The sequence below is a fragment of the Equus quagga genome, unplaced genomic scaffold, assembly GCF_021613505.1.
Source record: "Equus quagga isolate Etosha38 unplaced genomic scaffold, UCLA_HA_Equagga_1.0 153_RagTag, whole genome shotgun sequence".
In the NCBI taxonomy this organism is placed as follows: Eukaryota; Metazoa; Chordata; class Mammalia; order Perissodactyla; family Equidae; genus Equus; species Equus quagga.
The window spans coordinates 147,529-162,557 of NW_025796915.1; the positions used below are offsets into that span (position 1 = coordinate 147,529).

The 15,029-nt window shown below is 40.6% G+C and overlaps 1 protein-coding gene across 8 annotated transcripts in view; it reads right to left on the reverse strand.

Moving 5' to 3' along the window:
- LOC124233091 (S phase cyclin A-associated protein in the endoplasmic reticulum) overlaps positions 1-15,029 on the reverse strand; it is a 486,817-nt gene that overhangs the window by 27,724 nt on the left and 444,064 nt on the right. For all 8 annotated transcript variants that reach the window (XR_006886969.1, XM_046650197.1, XM_046650193.1 and 5 more), the window contains 2 exons: positions 13,166-13,403; positions 922-1,071 (listed from right to left, as the gene is read on the reverse strand). Coding sequence is in view for 7 of the 8 variants with exons in the window: in XM_046650197.1 (XP_046506153.1) it covers positions 922-1,071; positions 13,166-13,403 (388 nt within the window). In the remaining variant the exon portion in view is untranslated. The remainder of the gene's footprint in view (positions 1-921; positions 1,072-13,165; positions 13,404-15,029) is intronic.

Sequence of the window (15,029 nt, forward strand, 5' to 3'; positions counted from 1 at the left end):
AGCTTTAGCTCTTAGTGTGCAGCTTCTCACCTTGTACTTGGCTCTAGCACTAAACCATCGCCTGTCCTTCTCCGGCCCTGGTCTAGTTTGCTACAGGTTGATGAACCTAGTAAGCATGGTTGTTAAAGATTTAGCTAAAATAAAAATTAGTAAGCTTAGAGTGGGGGTTAAGGGTTGTTTAGAGGCCTTTTTCTCAGCAATAATCCATAAAGTTAAGGTTGTTGAGAAGGAGGCTTTAGATAAATGAGGTTGTCAGGAGCTACTATTTGATATGTTAGTTATACCATAACTCTGGTTTTAAAAGTAAAGAGAAATAAAGTGCTTTATTATTATTATTATTTTACAGCATCTATAACAGAGTCCCAACTTCTTAAAGCAGCAGAAATGAAATCTTGCTCAGTCACCTAATAATCAAAATAGTTAAAAGCAAAACTACTCTAGGTGACTCAAGGGGGAGAGAGGCCCAAGTCCTGCCTTCTCAGGCTCCCCTCCAACACTATCTCGCAGCCTCTAAGAACCTGGGCAGAAGCCAAGGGCCAAGAGCAGTTTCATAAGGCACCAGACTCTAATACTATTTGCAAACTGACCCAAATTTAAAGATGCAATCTACCTCATCAAGACAAAAAAATATATGGATAGAGTATTAGAATCTATGTGGTAAGGGAGGAGATGCTTCTGTGTGGCTTAAGAATATTTTATTAAAAATCTTTTATTTTTATAGCTCTAAGAGGAGGCCCTAGTGATAATCTAGTGCTGATCAAATCTCCTGGAGAGAAGTCAGAGACATATCCCTGGAGCATGGTGACAGGACCTCACACAGGACAGGTGGGCTCCCGCAGGCTAGCCTGCCTTTTCTCATTCCAACACCTCACACTCTCAGTGCTGCAGGAGCAGTCTAAGGAACTTTTCGGGGCCTCTCACCTGGTTATCTGGGTGGTTGACAGTGAAGTAGCCCACACAGACGATGATCTCATGAAGAAGGCTTTCACAGGAGACTTGGCTGCAGTGGCCCAGTAGGGAGCTGGCAATGTGCCGGAATGCAAGGGACAAGCCCTCTGCCCCTACAATGGACTGACAAAGAAAGGAACAGTTAGAACTCTCCAGCCCAGGGAGAGCCAGGGCTGCAAATCATGAAACAAGACTGAGCCCTGCGCACTTTCTGCCATGATGCTAGAAGAGTATATGAAATTTCTAGAGCACTAGGCTTAACAGTTCACCGAGGGGATTCTTGCTATAATTAAATAACCATAATAAATGCAACATTTAACCTCAACAGGGACAGAAAATAGGGCATAGCAGACCAAATGCCTGTATTACAAAGATCAAAACATTATCTACATGAAGGATACTTATTTATTTCATTTTTAATAAGTTATTTTTTCTCATTATACAAAGAGTCAGGGGCTGGCCTGGTGGCGCAGCGGTTAAGTGCGCATGTTCCGCTTCTTGCAGCCAGGGGTTCACCAGTTGGGATCCCGGGTGCGGACATGGCACTGCTTGGCATGCCATGCTGTGGTAGGCATCCCACATATAAAGTAGAGGAAGATGGGCACGGATGTTAGCTCAGGGCCAATCTTCCTCAGCAAAAGGAGGAGGACTGGCAGTAGTTAGCTCAGGGCTAATCTTCCTCAAAAAAAAAAAAAAACAAAACAAAAAAACCCAAACAAATAGTCTTACTGTAGAAAATTTGGAAAAACATAAAAATACTAAAATTCACCTGTCAGCTATCATTTAGCTAACTTCCAATACTTTTTTTTCTGAAGGAGATTGTAGATACAATTCTAATTATACTTATGTTTAAATAAGAAAGAAATATAGATAACTAGTTATTATTCAAATAGCTCTATAAACCCAAGGCTCCCAAAAGAATATAAAAAAACCCAACCACTACCCCTCTTCAAAAAACACAAAAAACCAAGAAGCCCCCTCAGCTATGAGTCTTCTGGGGTCCTTTCTTCAGACAGGCAAAGGGCTGTCAGTGGTAGGCGACGTAGGAGCAGAGTCTGAGTCTGTCTGTGCAGCCTGAAGCTTCTATTTAATAAACATGTCAAACAGACAGAGCGACAGGAGGGCAAAGGGGAGAGGCAAAGCCCACAGAACACACTCACAGCCCACTCTGGAATGAAGCACCACTGCTGGCCTGTGGGAAAAGGAAGCATTTTAGATCCAGCTCTTGATTTGAGGTCTTGGCGGGCTTGAACCAGGTCAGATATGTTACAGCTTGGAAGTTTCAATGAATTCACTTTGCCTAACAGTGGGTATAACACAGTCCTAAGTGAGTCTTGCTGAAACAAAATTACCGCTAAATTTTAAGAGTGCCTTTTGTCTCAGTTTCATTGCCCTGAGACAAAATGTTTTTCAAGCCCCAAAGAGACTTCAGGAGGGCTTTGCTCCTTTAAATCAAGTAGAGACACCTTCTCAGCTCAGCCCTTATTTAATTAGTTGCGTCCAGCATGCTGTGACCCAGTCCCCTCTGTTTAACCTTCATTGATAAGAGCAGGTCAAGGGGCATGTAAGTTTGAATATAAAAATTAAACCAATTTTTCAAGGAAACTATATTTCCTTTTTAGTCAGAATTAATGGCCAAGTCAGTACATTGATTTGTTTCTTGAGACCACTTTCAATTGTAAAAACTGTCAAAGTGTATGCAATATACAATATCTGGGATCTTGAGGTCATCTGTGCCAGTATGAATTCAGAGTAAAATCAGACTCTTTGTTGAAGGGAGAAAAATATTTTGACAGCCTTATTAGTATACAATGAAACGGAACCAGTTAAGAAAATATTCTAATGGATCATCTTTTGTTACTACTACATGATGAGTTCTCACACAAAACAAGCACACAGGTTTACAGCTTCGAAGAAGAGTGAAGGAGCACTGGGAATGCTGCATTCAAAACTTAGCTTTCTGACTCAACATCTGCAAGATGGTTTGGGTAACTTGATTTTCAGAAGCTGAGTCAGTCCACATTTCTTGAGGGCCTATTATGTGCTAGCTAGTACAATGCTTTTATGTAATCTCATTTAATCCTCAGATCTGTGAGGTAGATTTTTTTTTTTAAGATTTTATTTTCCCTTTTTCTCCCAAAGCCCCCGGTACATAGTTGTGTATTTTTAGTTGTGGGTCCTTCCAGTTGTGGCATGTGGAACGCCCCCTCAGTGTGGCTTAATGAGCAGTCCCACGTCCGTGCCCAGGATTCGAACTGGTGAAACTCTGAGCCGCCGAAGCAGAGCATGCGAACTTAATCACTCGGCCACGGGGTCGGCCCCGTGAGGTAGATGTTTTTAATCTCCATTTTACAGATCAGAAACTGAGTCTTAAGGGTTCAAAGGACTTGTCTAAGGTCATACAACTTGGTAGCATGATGGCTTAAAGTCAGGTGGTCTGAATCCAGATTCAAAGGTCTGATGAGGATGGCTTCCTGTAACAGCTCTGTATTTTTGTGATGCATTGGGACTCAAACTGTCAACATGTCTTACATCTTCTAGTTTAACTCTTCAGCGGGTCAGACCGTTTATCTCATTTCAGTTTTCTTCTTCAGCTCCTTCGATTCTCTGAGGCAATTCATAAATTGTCTCCCAGATTCTTCTGAGGTCAGGCCCATGCTGGACCTAAAATCTCTTTTCCTGTCTTTTATAAACATAGTTCCTAAAATCTCATTTTTGACATTAAGTTGTTTTGATGAACTAGAACACGAGTTTCTCTGACCACATCTATCATAAAAATAGTACTTTTCTCTCAAACACACTCTTTGCTTTAAAATGCAAATATTGTGTATTTGTCTTGTATTTACTTGAGTGTTACATGCTTGATTAGATGTCCAGCTACACCAATGATGTCTATGTGGACAGATGTTTTGCTTTAGCTTGCTAAACAGAGTACGGTGGTTCAAAAAAAATGACTATAAATCTTCGATAGTCCTCCCATTGAGAGGTGGAGCCTTTGTCTTCTCCCTTTGAATGTCAAAGCTTATGACTGATTTAACCAATAGAGTATGGTTGATATGTAACTAATGTGACTTCTAAGGCCAGATCATAAAAAGCCATGCAGGTTCTCTCTGGTTCTCTTGGAACACTTGTTTTCTAGAAGCTTTCTTTCAGGACCATCTCACTCAGAACCCAGACCCATGATATTCTGAGAAGCCTAAGTTGCACAGAGAAGCCATATGTAGAGTCTCTGGCCAACAGTCCTTGGTGAACCTAGTCTTTGAGACATCCCAGGCATCAAATATGAGAGTGAAGGAGCCTCCAGATAATTTCAGCTCCTAGCTATTTGAGTCAACCTGCCTGTCTGCTCCCCTCCTTCAGTCATTTGAGCCTCTCAGCTGAAGCCCTACATCATGGAGAAGTGACAAGCCATCCACTATGATGAGCCCTGTCTGAATTCTGGACCCACAGAATCTGTGATCATAATAAAATGGTTGTTTAACCCACTAAGTTTGTTTGGTTTTTATTTTTTATTTTTATTTTTTATTGTGGTCATAATAGCTTATAGCATAGTGAGATTTCAGTTGTACATTACTGTTTGTCATACACCATATAAGTATGCCCCTTCACCCCTTGTGCCCACCCTCCACCCCACTTCCCTCAGTAACCACTAATTTATTCTCTTTGCCCATAAGTTTGTTTATATTTCATATACGAGTGAAATCATATATGGTGTTTGTCTTTCTTTATCTGGCTTATTTCGCTTAACGTGATTCCCTCAAGGTTCATCCATGTGGTTGCGAATGGGATGATTTCATCTTTTTTATGGCTGAGTAGTATTCCATCATGTGTATGTATGTATATATATATATATATATATATATATATATATATATACATATACACACCACATCTTCTTTATCCAGTCAACAGTTGGTGGGTACTTGGGTTGCTTCCACATCTTAGCTATTGTGAATAGTGCTGCAATGAACATAGGGGTGCATAAGTCTCTTTTAATTGTTGATTTCAAGTTCTTTGGGTAAACACCCAGTAGTGAGATGGCTGGGTCATATGGTATTTCTATTTTTAATTTGTTGAGAAATCTCCATACTGTTTTCCATAGTGAGTATACCAGTTTGCATTCCTACCAGCAGTGGATGAGGGTTCCCTTTTCTCCACATCCTCTCCAACATTTGTTGTTTTTCGTCTTGCTGATTATAGCCATTCTAATGGGTGTAAGATGATATCTAAGTGTTGTTTTGGTTTGTATCTCACTGATGATTAGTGATGCTGAGCATCTTTTCGTGTGCCTATTGGCCATCTGTAGATCTTCTTTGGAAAAATGTCTGTTCATATCTTCTGCCCACTTTTTGATTGGGTTATTTTTCTGTAGTTCAGTGGTATGAGTTCTTTATATATTATGGAGATTAACCCCTTATTGGATATATGATTTACAAATATTTTCTCCCAGTTGGTGGGTTGTTTTTTCATTTTGATCTTGGTTTCCTTTGCCTTCCAGAAGCTTTTTAGTCTGATGAAGTCCCACTTGTTCATTTTTTCTTTTGTTTCCCCTGTCTGAGTAGACATGGTATTCGAAAAGATTCTTTTAAGTCTGATGTCAAAGAGTGTACTGCCTATATTTTCTTCCAGAAGTTTTATGGTTTCAGGTCTTACCTTCAATTATTTTGTCCATTTTGAGTCTATTTTTGTGCATGGGAAACGATAATGGTCTACTTTCATTCTTTTGCATGTGGCTGTCCAGTTTTCCCAGCACCATTTATTGAAGAGGCTTTCTTTTCTTCAGTGTATGTTCTTGGCTCCTTTGTCAAAGATTAGCTGTCCATAGATGTGTGGTTTTATTTCTGGGCTTTCAATTCTGTTCCATTGATCTATGTGTCTGTTGTTGTACCTGTACCATGCTGTTTTGATTAGTATAGCTTTGTAATATATTTTGAAGTCAGGGATTGCAATGCCACAAGCTTTGTTCTTGTTTTTCAGGATTGCTTTGGCTATTTGGGGTCTTTTCTTGCCCCATATGAATTTTAGGATTCTCTGCTCTATTTCTGTGAAGAATGTCATTGGGACTCTGATTGGGATTGCACTGAATCTGTAGATTCCTTTGGGTAGTATGGACATTTTAACTATGTTTATTCTTCCAATCCATGTGCATGGAATATCTTTCCATTTCTTTATGTCATTATTGATTTCTTTCAGTAATGTCTTATAGTTTTCTTTGTATAGGTCTTTCCTAGGTATTTTATTCTTTTGTTGTGATTGTAAATGGGATTGTATTCTTGAGTTCTTGTTCTGTTAGTTTGTTTATTTGAGTACAGAAATGCTACTAATTTTTGTCAGTTAACTTTGTACCCTACAACTTTGCTGGAGTTGCTGATTATTTCTAATAGTTTTCCAGTGGATTCTTTAGGGTCTTCTATATATAAAATCATGTCATCTGCAAACAGTGAGAGTTTCACTTCTTCAGTGCCTATTTGGATTCTTTTTATTTGCTTTTCTTGCCTAATTGCTCTGGCCAAAACCTCTAGTACTATGTTCAATTAGAGTGGTGAGAGTGGGCACTCTTGTCCTGTTCCTGTTCTCAGAGGGATAGCTTTCAGTTTTTCCCCACTGAGTATGATATTGGCAGTGGGTTTCTCATATACGGCCTTTATCATGTTGAGGTACTTTCCTTCTATACCCATTTTATTGAGAGTTTTTATCATGAATGGATGTTGAATCTTGTCAAATGCTTTCTCTGCATCTATGGAAATTATGATGTGGTTTTTCTTCCTCATTTTGTTAATGTAGTGTATCACATTGATTGATTTGCGGATGTTGAATCATCCCTGTGTCCCTGGTATGAATCTTACTTGATCATGGTGTATGGTCTCTTTAATGTATTGCTGTATCTGGTTAGCCAATATTTTGTTCAGGATTTTTGCATCTGTGTTCATCAGCAATATTGGCCTGTAATTTTCGTTCTTTGTGTTGTCCTTATCTGGCTTTGGTATCAGGGTGATTTTGGCCTCACACAATGTGTTAGGAATATTTCCGTCTTCCTCAGTTTTGTGGAATAGTTAGAGAAGAATAGGTAATAAATCTTCTTTGAAATGTTTGGTAGAATTCTCCTGAGAAGCCATCTGGTCCTGGACTTTTATTTTGGGGGAGGTTTTTGATAACTGTTTCAATCTCTTTACTTGTGATTGGTCTATTCAGATTCTCTATTTCTTCTTGATTCAGTCTTGGGAGGTTGTAAGAGTCTAAGAATTTTATCCATTTCTTCTAGATTGTCCAGTTTGTTGGCATACAATTTTTCATAATATTCTCTTATAATTTTTTGTATTTGTGTGGTATACACTGTAATTTCTACTCTTTCCTTTCTAATTTTATTTATTTGAGCCTTCGCTTGTTTTTCTTAGTGAGTCTGGCTAAGGGTTTGTCAATTTTGTTTATCTTCTCAAAGAAACAGCTCCTTGTTTCATTGATCCTTTTTACAGTCTTTTTTTGTTTCAATTTCATTTATTTCTGCTCTAATTTTTATTATTTCCCTCCTTCTGCTGAGTTTGGGCTTTTTTTGTTCTTATTTTTCTAAGTCTGTTAGGTTTGGTTTAAGGTTGTTTATTTGAGCTTTTCTTGTTTGTTCACATGGGCCTGTATTGGTATAAATTGCCCTCTTAGGACCGCTTTTGCTGCATCCCATATGAGTTGGTATGGTGTGCTTTCATTTTCATTTGTCTCCAAATATTTTTTGATTTCTCCTTTTATTTCTTGGACGACCCATTAGTTGTACAGTAGCATGTTGTTTAGTCTCCACATTTTTGTTCCTTTCCCTGCTTTTTTCTTGTAGTTGATTTCTAGATCATAGCATCATGGTTAGAGAAGATAGTAGATATGATTTCAATCTTCTTAAATTTATTGAGGTTTGCCTTGTTTCCCAATAAATGGTCTGTCCTTGAGAATGTTCCATGCATGCTTGAGAAGGATGTATGTTCTGCTGTTTTTGGATGGAATGCTCTCTATATATCTAATAGGTTCATCTGGTTCAGTTTCTTGTTTAATTCCACTATCTCCCTGTTGACCTTTTGTCTGGATGATTTATCCATTGAACTAAGTGGGGTTTTGAGGTCCCCTACTATTATTGTGTTGTTAGTAATATCTTCTCATAGGTTTGTTAATAGTTGCTTTATGTACTTTGGTGCTCCTGTGTTGGGTGCATATATGTTTATAAGTGTTATGTTTTTTTGGAGGAGAGTCCCTTTGATTATTATATACTGCCCCTCTATGTCTCTCTTTACCTGTTTTATCTTGAAGTCTACTTTGTCTGATATAAGTAAAGCAATATCTGCTTTCTTTTGTTTGCCATTAGCTTGGAGTATTGTCTTCCATCCCTTCACTCTGAGCCTGTGTTTATCTTTAGATCTGAGGTGTGTTTCCTGGAGGTAGCATATTTTTGGGTCTTGTTCTTTAATCCATCCTGCCACTCTGTGTCTTTTGATTGGAGAATTCAGTCCATTTACATTCAGAGTGATTATCGATATATGAGGGCTTAATACTGCCATCTTATCGCACAATTTCTGGTTCTTCTGTATATCCTTTGTTTCTTGTCCCATGTATATTGGGCTACTGATTTGATTAGGTAGTTTTCCATGTTGGTTTTCTTTATTTTCTCCTTGTTTATTGTATATGTCTCTGTTCTAATTATTGTTTAGTGGTTACCATCAGGTTTGTATAAAAAGTCTTGAAGATGAGGTAGTCCATTTTCTGATTGCCTCTTATTTCCTTAGACTATACTGATTCCGTCCCTTTCCTCTGTGCCTTGTAAGTTATTTTTGTCATATCTTATTCCATCTTGTGTTGTGAGTTTATGGTTAAAATGATGAGATTATTCTTATTTTGGTGTTTTCCTTTTCTTTATCCTTGATGTAAGAATTAAGTGTTTACCAACCTGATCTGATAGAGAGCTGCCATTTTCTGATTATTGCCTACCTATTCATCTCCTTGCTCACAGCTTTGTAGCCCCTTTCCTGGTTTTTTTTTTTTTTTTCCTTTCAGGTATGAGGGCCTTCTTGAGGATTTCTTGTAGGGTGGGTCTTGTGGTGATGAACTCCCTTAGCTTTTGTTTATCTGGGAAAGTTTTTATTTCTCCATCATATCTGAAGGAGATTTTTGCTGGATAGAGTGGTCTTGGCTGGAAGTTTTGTCTTTCAGAATTTTGAATATATTGTTCCACGCTCTCCTAGCCTTTAAGGTTTCTGCTGAGAAATCCGCTGAAAGCCTGACAGGGGTTCCTTTGTAAGTTTTCTTCTGCTTTGCTGCCCTTAATATTTTTTCTTTGTCGTTGACTTTTGCCAGCTTTACTAGTATATGCCTTGCAGTAGGTCTTTTTACATTAACACAGTTGGGAGTTCTGGTAGCCTCTTTCATGTGGATTTCCATCTCCTTCCCCAGGTTTGGGAAATTCTCTGCTATTATTTCTTTGAGCAAGCTTTCTGCTCCATTCTCCTTCTCTTCCCCATCTGGAATACCTATAATCCTTATGTTGTACTTCCTAACTGAGTCAGATATTTCTCTGAGAGCTTCTTCATTTCTTTTTTGTCTTAGTTCTCTCTTCTCCTCCATCTGAAGCATTTCTATAGCATTGTCTTCTAAATTGCTAATTTGGTCTTCCATATTGTCAGTTTTATTGTTTAGGGAGTCCAGATGTTTTTTAATACTATTCATTGTGTTTTTCATCTCCAACTATTCTGCTTGGTTCTTCTTTAAAGTTTCAATCTCTTTTGTGTGGAAGCTCTTGAATTCGTTAATTTGTCTTTCTGTGTTTTCTTGTAACTTGTTGAGTTTTTTAATGATAGCTATTTTGAATTATTTGTCATTTAGGTTATGGATTTCTGTGTCTTCAGGGTTGGTTTCTGGGTACTTGTCATTTTCCTTCTGGTCTGGAGATTTAATACACTTTCTCATACTGCTTTATGGTGTGAAATTTGCCTCTGAGTGGCGTTATTATCTGGCCGCTGCTACCATGTGCCTCCACTGGGTGAGGATCAGGCACTGTGTATTCTGGGCCCAGCACGGTCTGGGGCTCCCCAGCTCCAGCCACTGGCTGCTTTTCTCACTGTGCAGTGCTCTGGCTGATGGCAGATCTGGAACACTGGGCAGGGGAAGGGGTGCTCTCCTTCCCCTGTGCTTCTCCCAGCCTACTCTTCTCACTCTGTGTGGAGCTCTGGGTGATAGCAGGACTGGAGTGCCAGGTGGGGTAAGAAGCACTTTCTTATACCTGCATGCCTCCCCCAACTGCTGCCTCTCTGTCTGCGTGGTGCTCTGGGCACTCACGGGCCTCCACCTGCCACTGCTTCTCTCTCTGTGTGGTGGTCCCAGCATTCATGTGGCTGGAGTGCAGAGCTGGAGTGCTGGGCAGGAACAGAGTGTCTCTCCCCAGCTGTGGTCCTCCCCCAGCCGGCCCCGTCACTGCACCACTCTCCTGGCAGACATGGGACAGGAGCACGGGACAGGAGTGCAGGGCTGGAGCACTGGGCAGGAATGGGGCGCCTCTCCCCAGCTGTGCCCCTCCTCCAGCTGGCCTGTCTCTCTCACTATGACACTCTCCTGGCGAATGTAGGGCTGGAGTGCGGGGTTGGAGTGCCAGGTGGGAATGGACTGCCTCTCTCCAGCCGTGCCCCTTTCCTAGCCGGCCCCTCTCTCACTGTACCACTCTCCTGGTGAGCATGGGGCTGAAGCATGGGGCTGGAGCGCTGGGCGGGAATGCAGCGTCTCTCCTCAGCTGCTCACCTCCCCTAGTTGGCCCCTCTCTCTCTGCGGAGCTCCTGCCGAGCAGCTTCACCTCCTTCCAGAGGATCCAGCCTTACCACCACCTTCAGAAGTATGGCTGCATGGGTCTCCCAGACATCTCCTGTGTCGTGTGGGTGTCTTCGGTTGGTGTTTGAATGTCCTTTTGCTTGTATTTTAGAAGGGAGAGTCCAAGGGAAGAGCTCATTCCACCACGATGCTGATGTCACTCCCCAGTTTGTTTGTTTTTTAAATGCATAAAAGTAACTGAAACAATAAGGTCATCATAGGTAGATGTATTAAAGGCCTCGATGCTAGAAATTCTGGGCATTCGGATCCCCACACATGCTGATGAGGAGTAAGAGAAAAACATGTACAGGACCCTGGGCACCATAAGGATGGCAGCCAGGAGGAAGGTCCTTGTAGGCTTTCCTAGCCCACGCACTGGTTAAGGGTAAAAGAGTACCTGGGAACAACACCTGAGAAGAGAATGAGAAACAGTGATGGCAAAATTGACTAAAATAAAATAAGACAGGAAAGGCAGAACAGAGACAAAAAAAGAAGAAAAAACAGGAAGGAAAGAATTAAGAGAAATATGGAGTTGCTGAAAAACAAAGAAGAAAGAAGGAAAGGTACTGGAGAACTGTTAAGAACCAGCTAAGAAAGAACATTCCACTTGGGAGGCAGGGCATTTGATTCTAAGAATCGCTTGAACACTTCTGAGTCACCCTGGTGTTTTTCCTGCTGTTTTTGGCAAAAGTGGCTCAAGTAGGGGATACATTTCAGGCTGGATATGGCAAAGAGCTGGAGAGAAAAAAATCTTGGTTTTTATCTTAGTTTGGCATAAAGGGCTCCAGAGATAAGCTTTTGATGTTTCTAACATTATTGGCCATTGTGCCTAAAGGCCACTAGGGAGCAGGGCTGGTTGGAGTTTAGTGGTGCTCCTTTGGAGTGAGGCTGCACAGGACAAGAGCTCACAGGAGGGGTGGGTGGAGAGCAGCGACCTGGGGCTCCCTGACACTCAGAGTAACTGACGGAATGGCTGACTTAATATAGATGCTTGTTTATGATGTGGAGTACTCCACAGCAGTACAAATCCGGGTCAGAAGACCCATGAAACTAGAAGCTAAGAGACAGTGTTTAGATATTTGCTATTCATAATCCCTGGTAACAAGGAAATCATTCTAGTTGGGCCTAGCTGATGGGTAGAAGACTGGTCTCCATATTCTGAGGACATAAAATTAGCATCTCCTGATTTCCAAGCTGTTTCCCGATGGAACACAATGGGCTTGGGTCTTCATGAAGTAGAGAAGTTATGTTTAACGCAGAGGCAAGAACTACCGACATTTTCTGAAGCAGATATCTCCTATTTTAGGTGGCTTTAAACTCTCAAAAGTTTACATACTGTATAGTTACCACCTAAGGCTAGTTCAATTGCTTTGGAAACTGAAAAGCATTTTCTCTAAGAAAGAGCTTTCTGTTCTTGTCATGGATAAACTAACCCTAGTTGAAAGATATTGAATTCAATGATACAACTTACTCACTAATTTCCTATTGTGAACAGAATGACAGGAAGACAAGAATTGCACATTTGTCATCAGCTACAAAACAGGAGCATTTCTTCCATCTCAGAATAGCCAAAGACCACCATTTTCATACATTTGTATCTCTCTAACCCTTTTCACTCTGAGCAAAGCAATTCATCTAAATTATGGGTTCATTATATGCCAAGTTTGTTCCTTTTTTAATGAAATCACTTGACAGTTAATAAACTGAAAGAGAAAGTCTACTCCTTGGGGCTTTCTCTGTTCCAAAGATTCAGTGTTTTTGAAAATTAAATTTCCTACTTGAAAAAAGTTTGTTTCTAACCTGACAATCTGGTGTTACAGCATAAAGCAATTTTTCTTTCCTTAGCTATAAAAACTTAATTTATAGGGGTTTGCACATTTAACATGCACTTTACACTGGACACAAATCAGTTAAATCATCCATAGAAAGTCATATCATTCAAAACAATTTATCTAATGTTGGTTCTGTTTATACACGAAACCATTACTTTCCTTAATATTTAAAAGTTGATGGGATGATAACGCCTTTCTCTAAAGAATCAAGACAGAAGGTTTATAAGCAACAGAGTGGCATAGACTTTGGAGTTAGAGAATCATGGGTACCAGTCCTGGCTCAACCTTGGGCAAATTATTTAACTGCCGGCATTTCCATCTGTAAAATGCATATAACAATATCTTGCAGGGGTTGTCATGAGAATAAATGATAAAGCATATGTAGCGCATCTAATACAGTTCCCAGAAGATAGTAGCTTAAAAACTGGTATGTATTATAATTTCCTTTATTGCAGTTTATTCCTTATGCCCCAAAGCAGGAGAAGAATCTCACATCATATCTACACTAAACATTAACTCTCGGTTGGTTAACACTAACCCTAACCGATGCTTGGTACCTGAAAAGCAGGCAGATCAAGAGCTGCAAAGCTGTTGAAGAAACGTAAACTCTGAACGGCCACTTGGATTGTGTTCTGAGCGTAACTCTCCTTGGGACTGGCAGTGCTGGGGTCCGAGACGGTACCGTGGAAGAGGACACAATAGAGCATGTGCAGAACTCCAGCCATGTCTGTGGCCTGAAGAGCAGCTGTCAGTCCTGTGGGATCCTGGCGATTATTGTCAAATATGCTGTATGACCTGACAAAGAAACATGCAATTCTTTAAGAGAAATCTACTTAAAGGATGTTAGCATTTTTATAGGTCAAATGGAACAAGACAAGCAGACCATTAAAAGCAAATCATCTGAGTTGTGTAATAACGTAAGAAGAAACCTCAAGGAATAAATGCAGCCCTCCGCCACACAAGTGCACTGTGTCTTGTCCTTTTCTCCCCTTGAGAGACAAGGCTGCTGCAGCAGTGCCAAATGAGCCCTTTGCAGCCTAGGTCGCCCTGCTCTGCTTAGATTGTAGGTCTGGGCAAACTAGACAGAGTCCACAGACTCAGAGATCAAAAACACCATAGCTTCCTTTCTAGATACACAAAGGAAATCTCAGGGGAGGCAGCTACCAGGAAAGCATGAGGCCTCAAAAACCTAGTAGTGCGTTGGTGTACTGTGGCAGAGAGACACTTTCACTGCTTTAGAAGGCACAGTTCCAACAAGGAGTAGTGGCAGGACAGGTTGTGGCGCCAGATTTCCCAGAACAAGCAAGTACTGGATTAGCTTCATACAAATCACCACGAAGTCAGCTTAGCAACTGTGGCAGGCGGTGCTATGGATGAGCAAGAAGCAATGGCAGTGGCAAAAGAATTCCTAAAATCAATAGTAAAGTCAGCAAGGGTTTGCTAAATCCACTTCACTCCTGAACTCACGTATACATGAAGCATCTATCTAGTGATCAAGAGGCTGCAGTTTTAGTAAATGTGGCTGCCAAGCATTCATTCACCCTTTGTCTCTAGAAGCTGCACCCAGACTTCTCTCTGAGGAACCACACTCCCTTTCTCATGGCCAGAGTACTTCAGCTGGGCCCTCCTCCCTATGCACTCTGGCTCAAGGGTGTGCAGGCCTAAGGTAAGCTTACATTTTATTTCTCTGGCTATTCAGCATGGTTCAGGGATGGCACATGTCACAGTCAGAGCTAATGGAATGGAGGGAGATTCTTTTGCTGAAATACTTAGAAAGAAGCCTTCACTTTTTCTCCACTGGGTTTGAATCTGAGAAGATGTAAGGTCTACAGCTGCTGTAGCCACTTGCTCTAACCACTAGACAATCCTCAGGTCTCAGAGCTGTTCCAAGTGGGCCAGTAGCCCTCCTTCACGGGACACAGCTCTTTCTCAGGAAGGGAAGTTACAAGTCCTTGCTTAGTGTCTTCCTTTAATCTAGCATGATCTGCACAATACTGAGCAGCAGTGTCTTTTATGTTTCTGGCATGGGATGATACCCTTCCCTATTTTTAACACTAATACAAGTTTTCTCCTTTTTTTTGTTTGTTGTTGTCGTTCCTTTCAGCTGGAATCTGGAATAAGAGAGAGGTATTAAAAGATCTATGCTTATCTCATTAACTTGCCTAGAAGCACTCAAAAAACACCACTAATTAAATAAGAATTTGGAAGTGCTGGCTGGCAAGTTTCTAGCGTCTTGTCTAGTTTTCTAATTCATAACTTATTTTTTCCAAAGGGATTATTTTATTCATTTAAATTGCTAGTTGTATCAATATAGAATTTTATTCATAACCATGGTAAGTGTTTATCTCCTGAATGTGCACTATTTCTCATATTGCTAAGAATGCGAGATGACATTGTATACCTTATTCTCTTCTCAAGAAA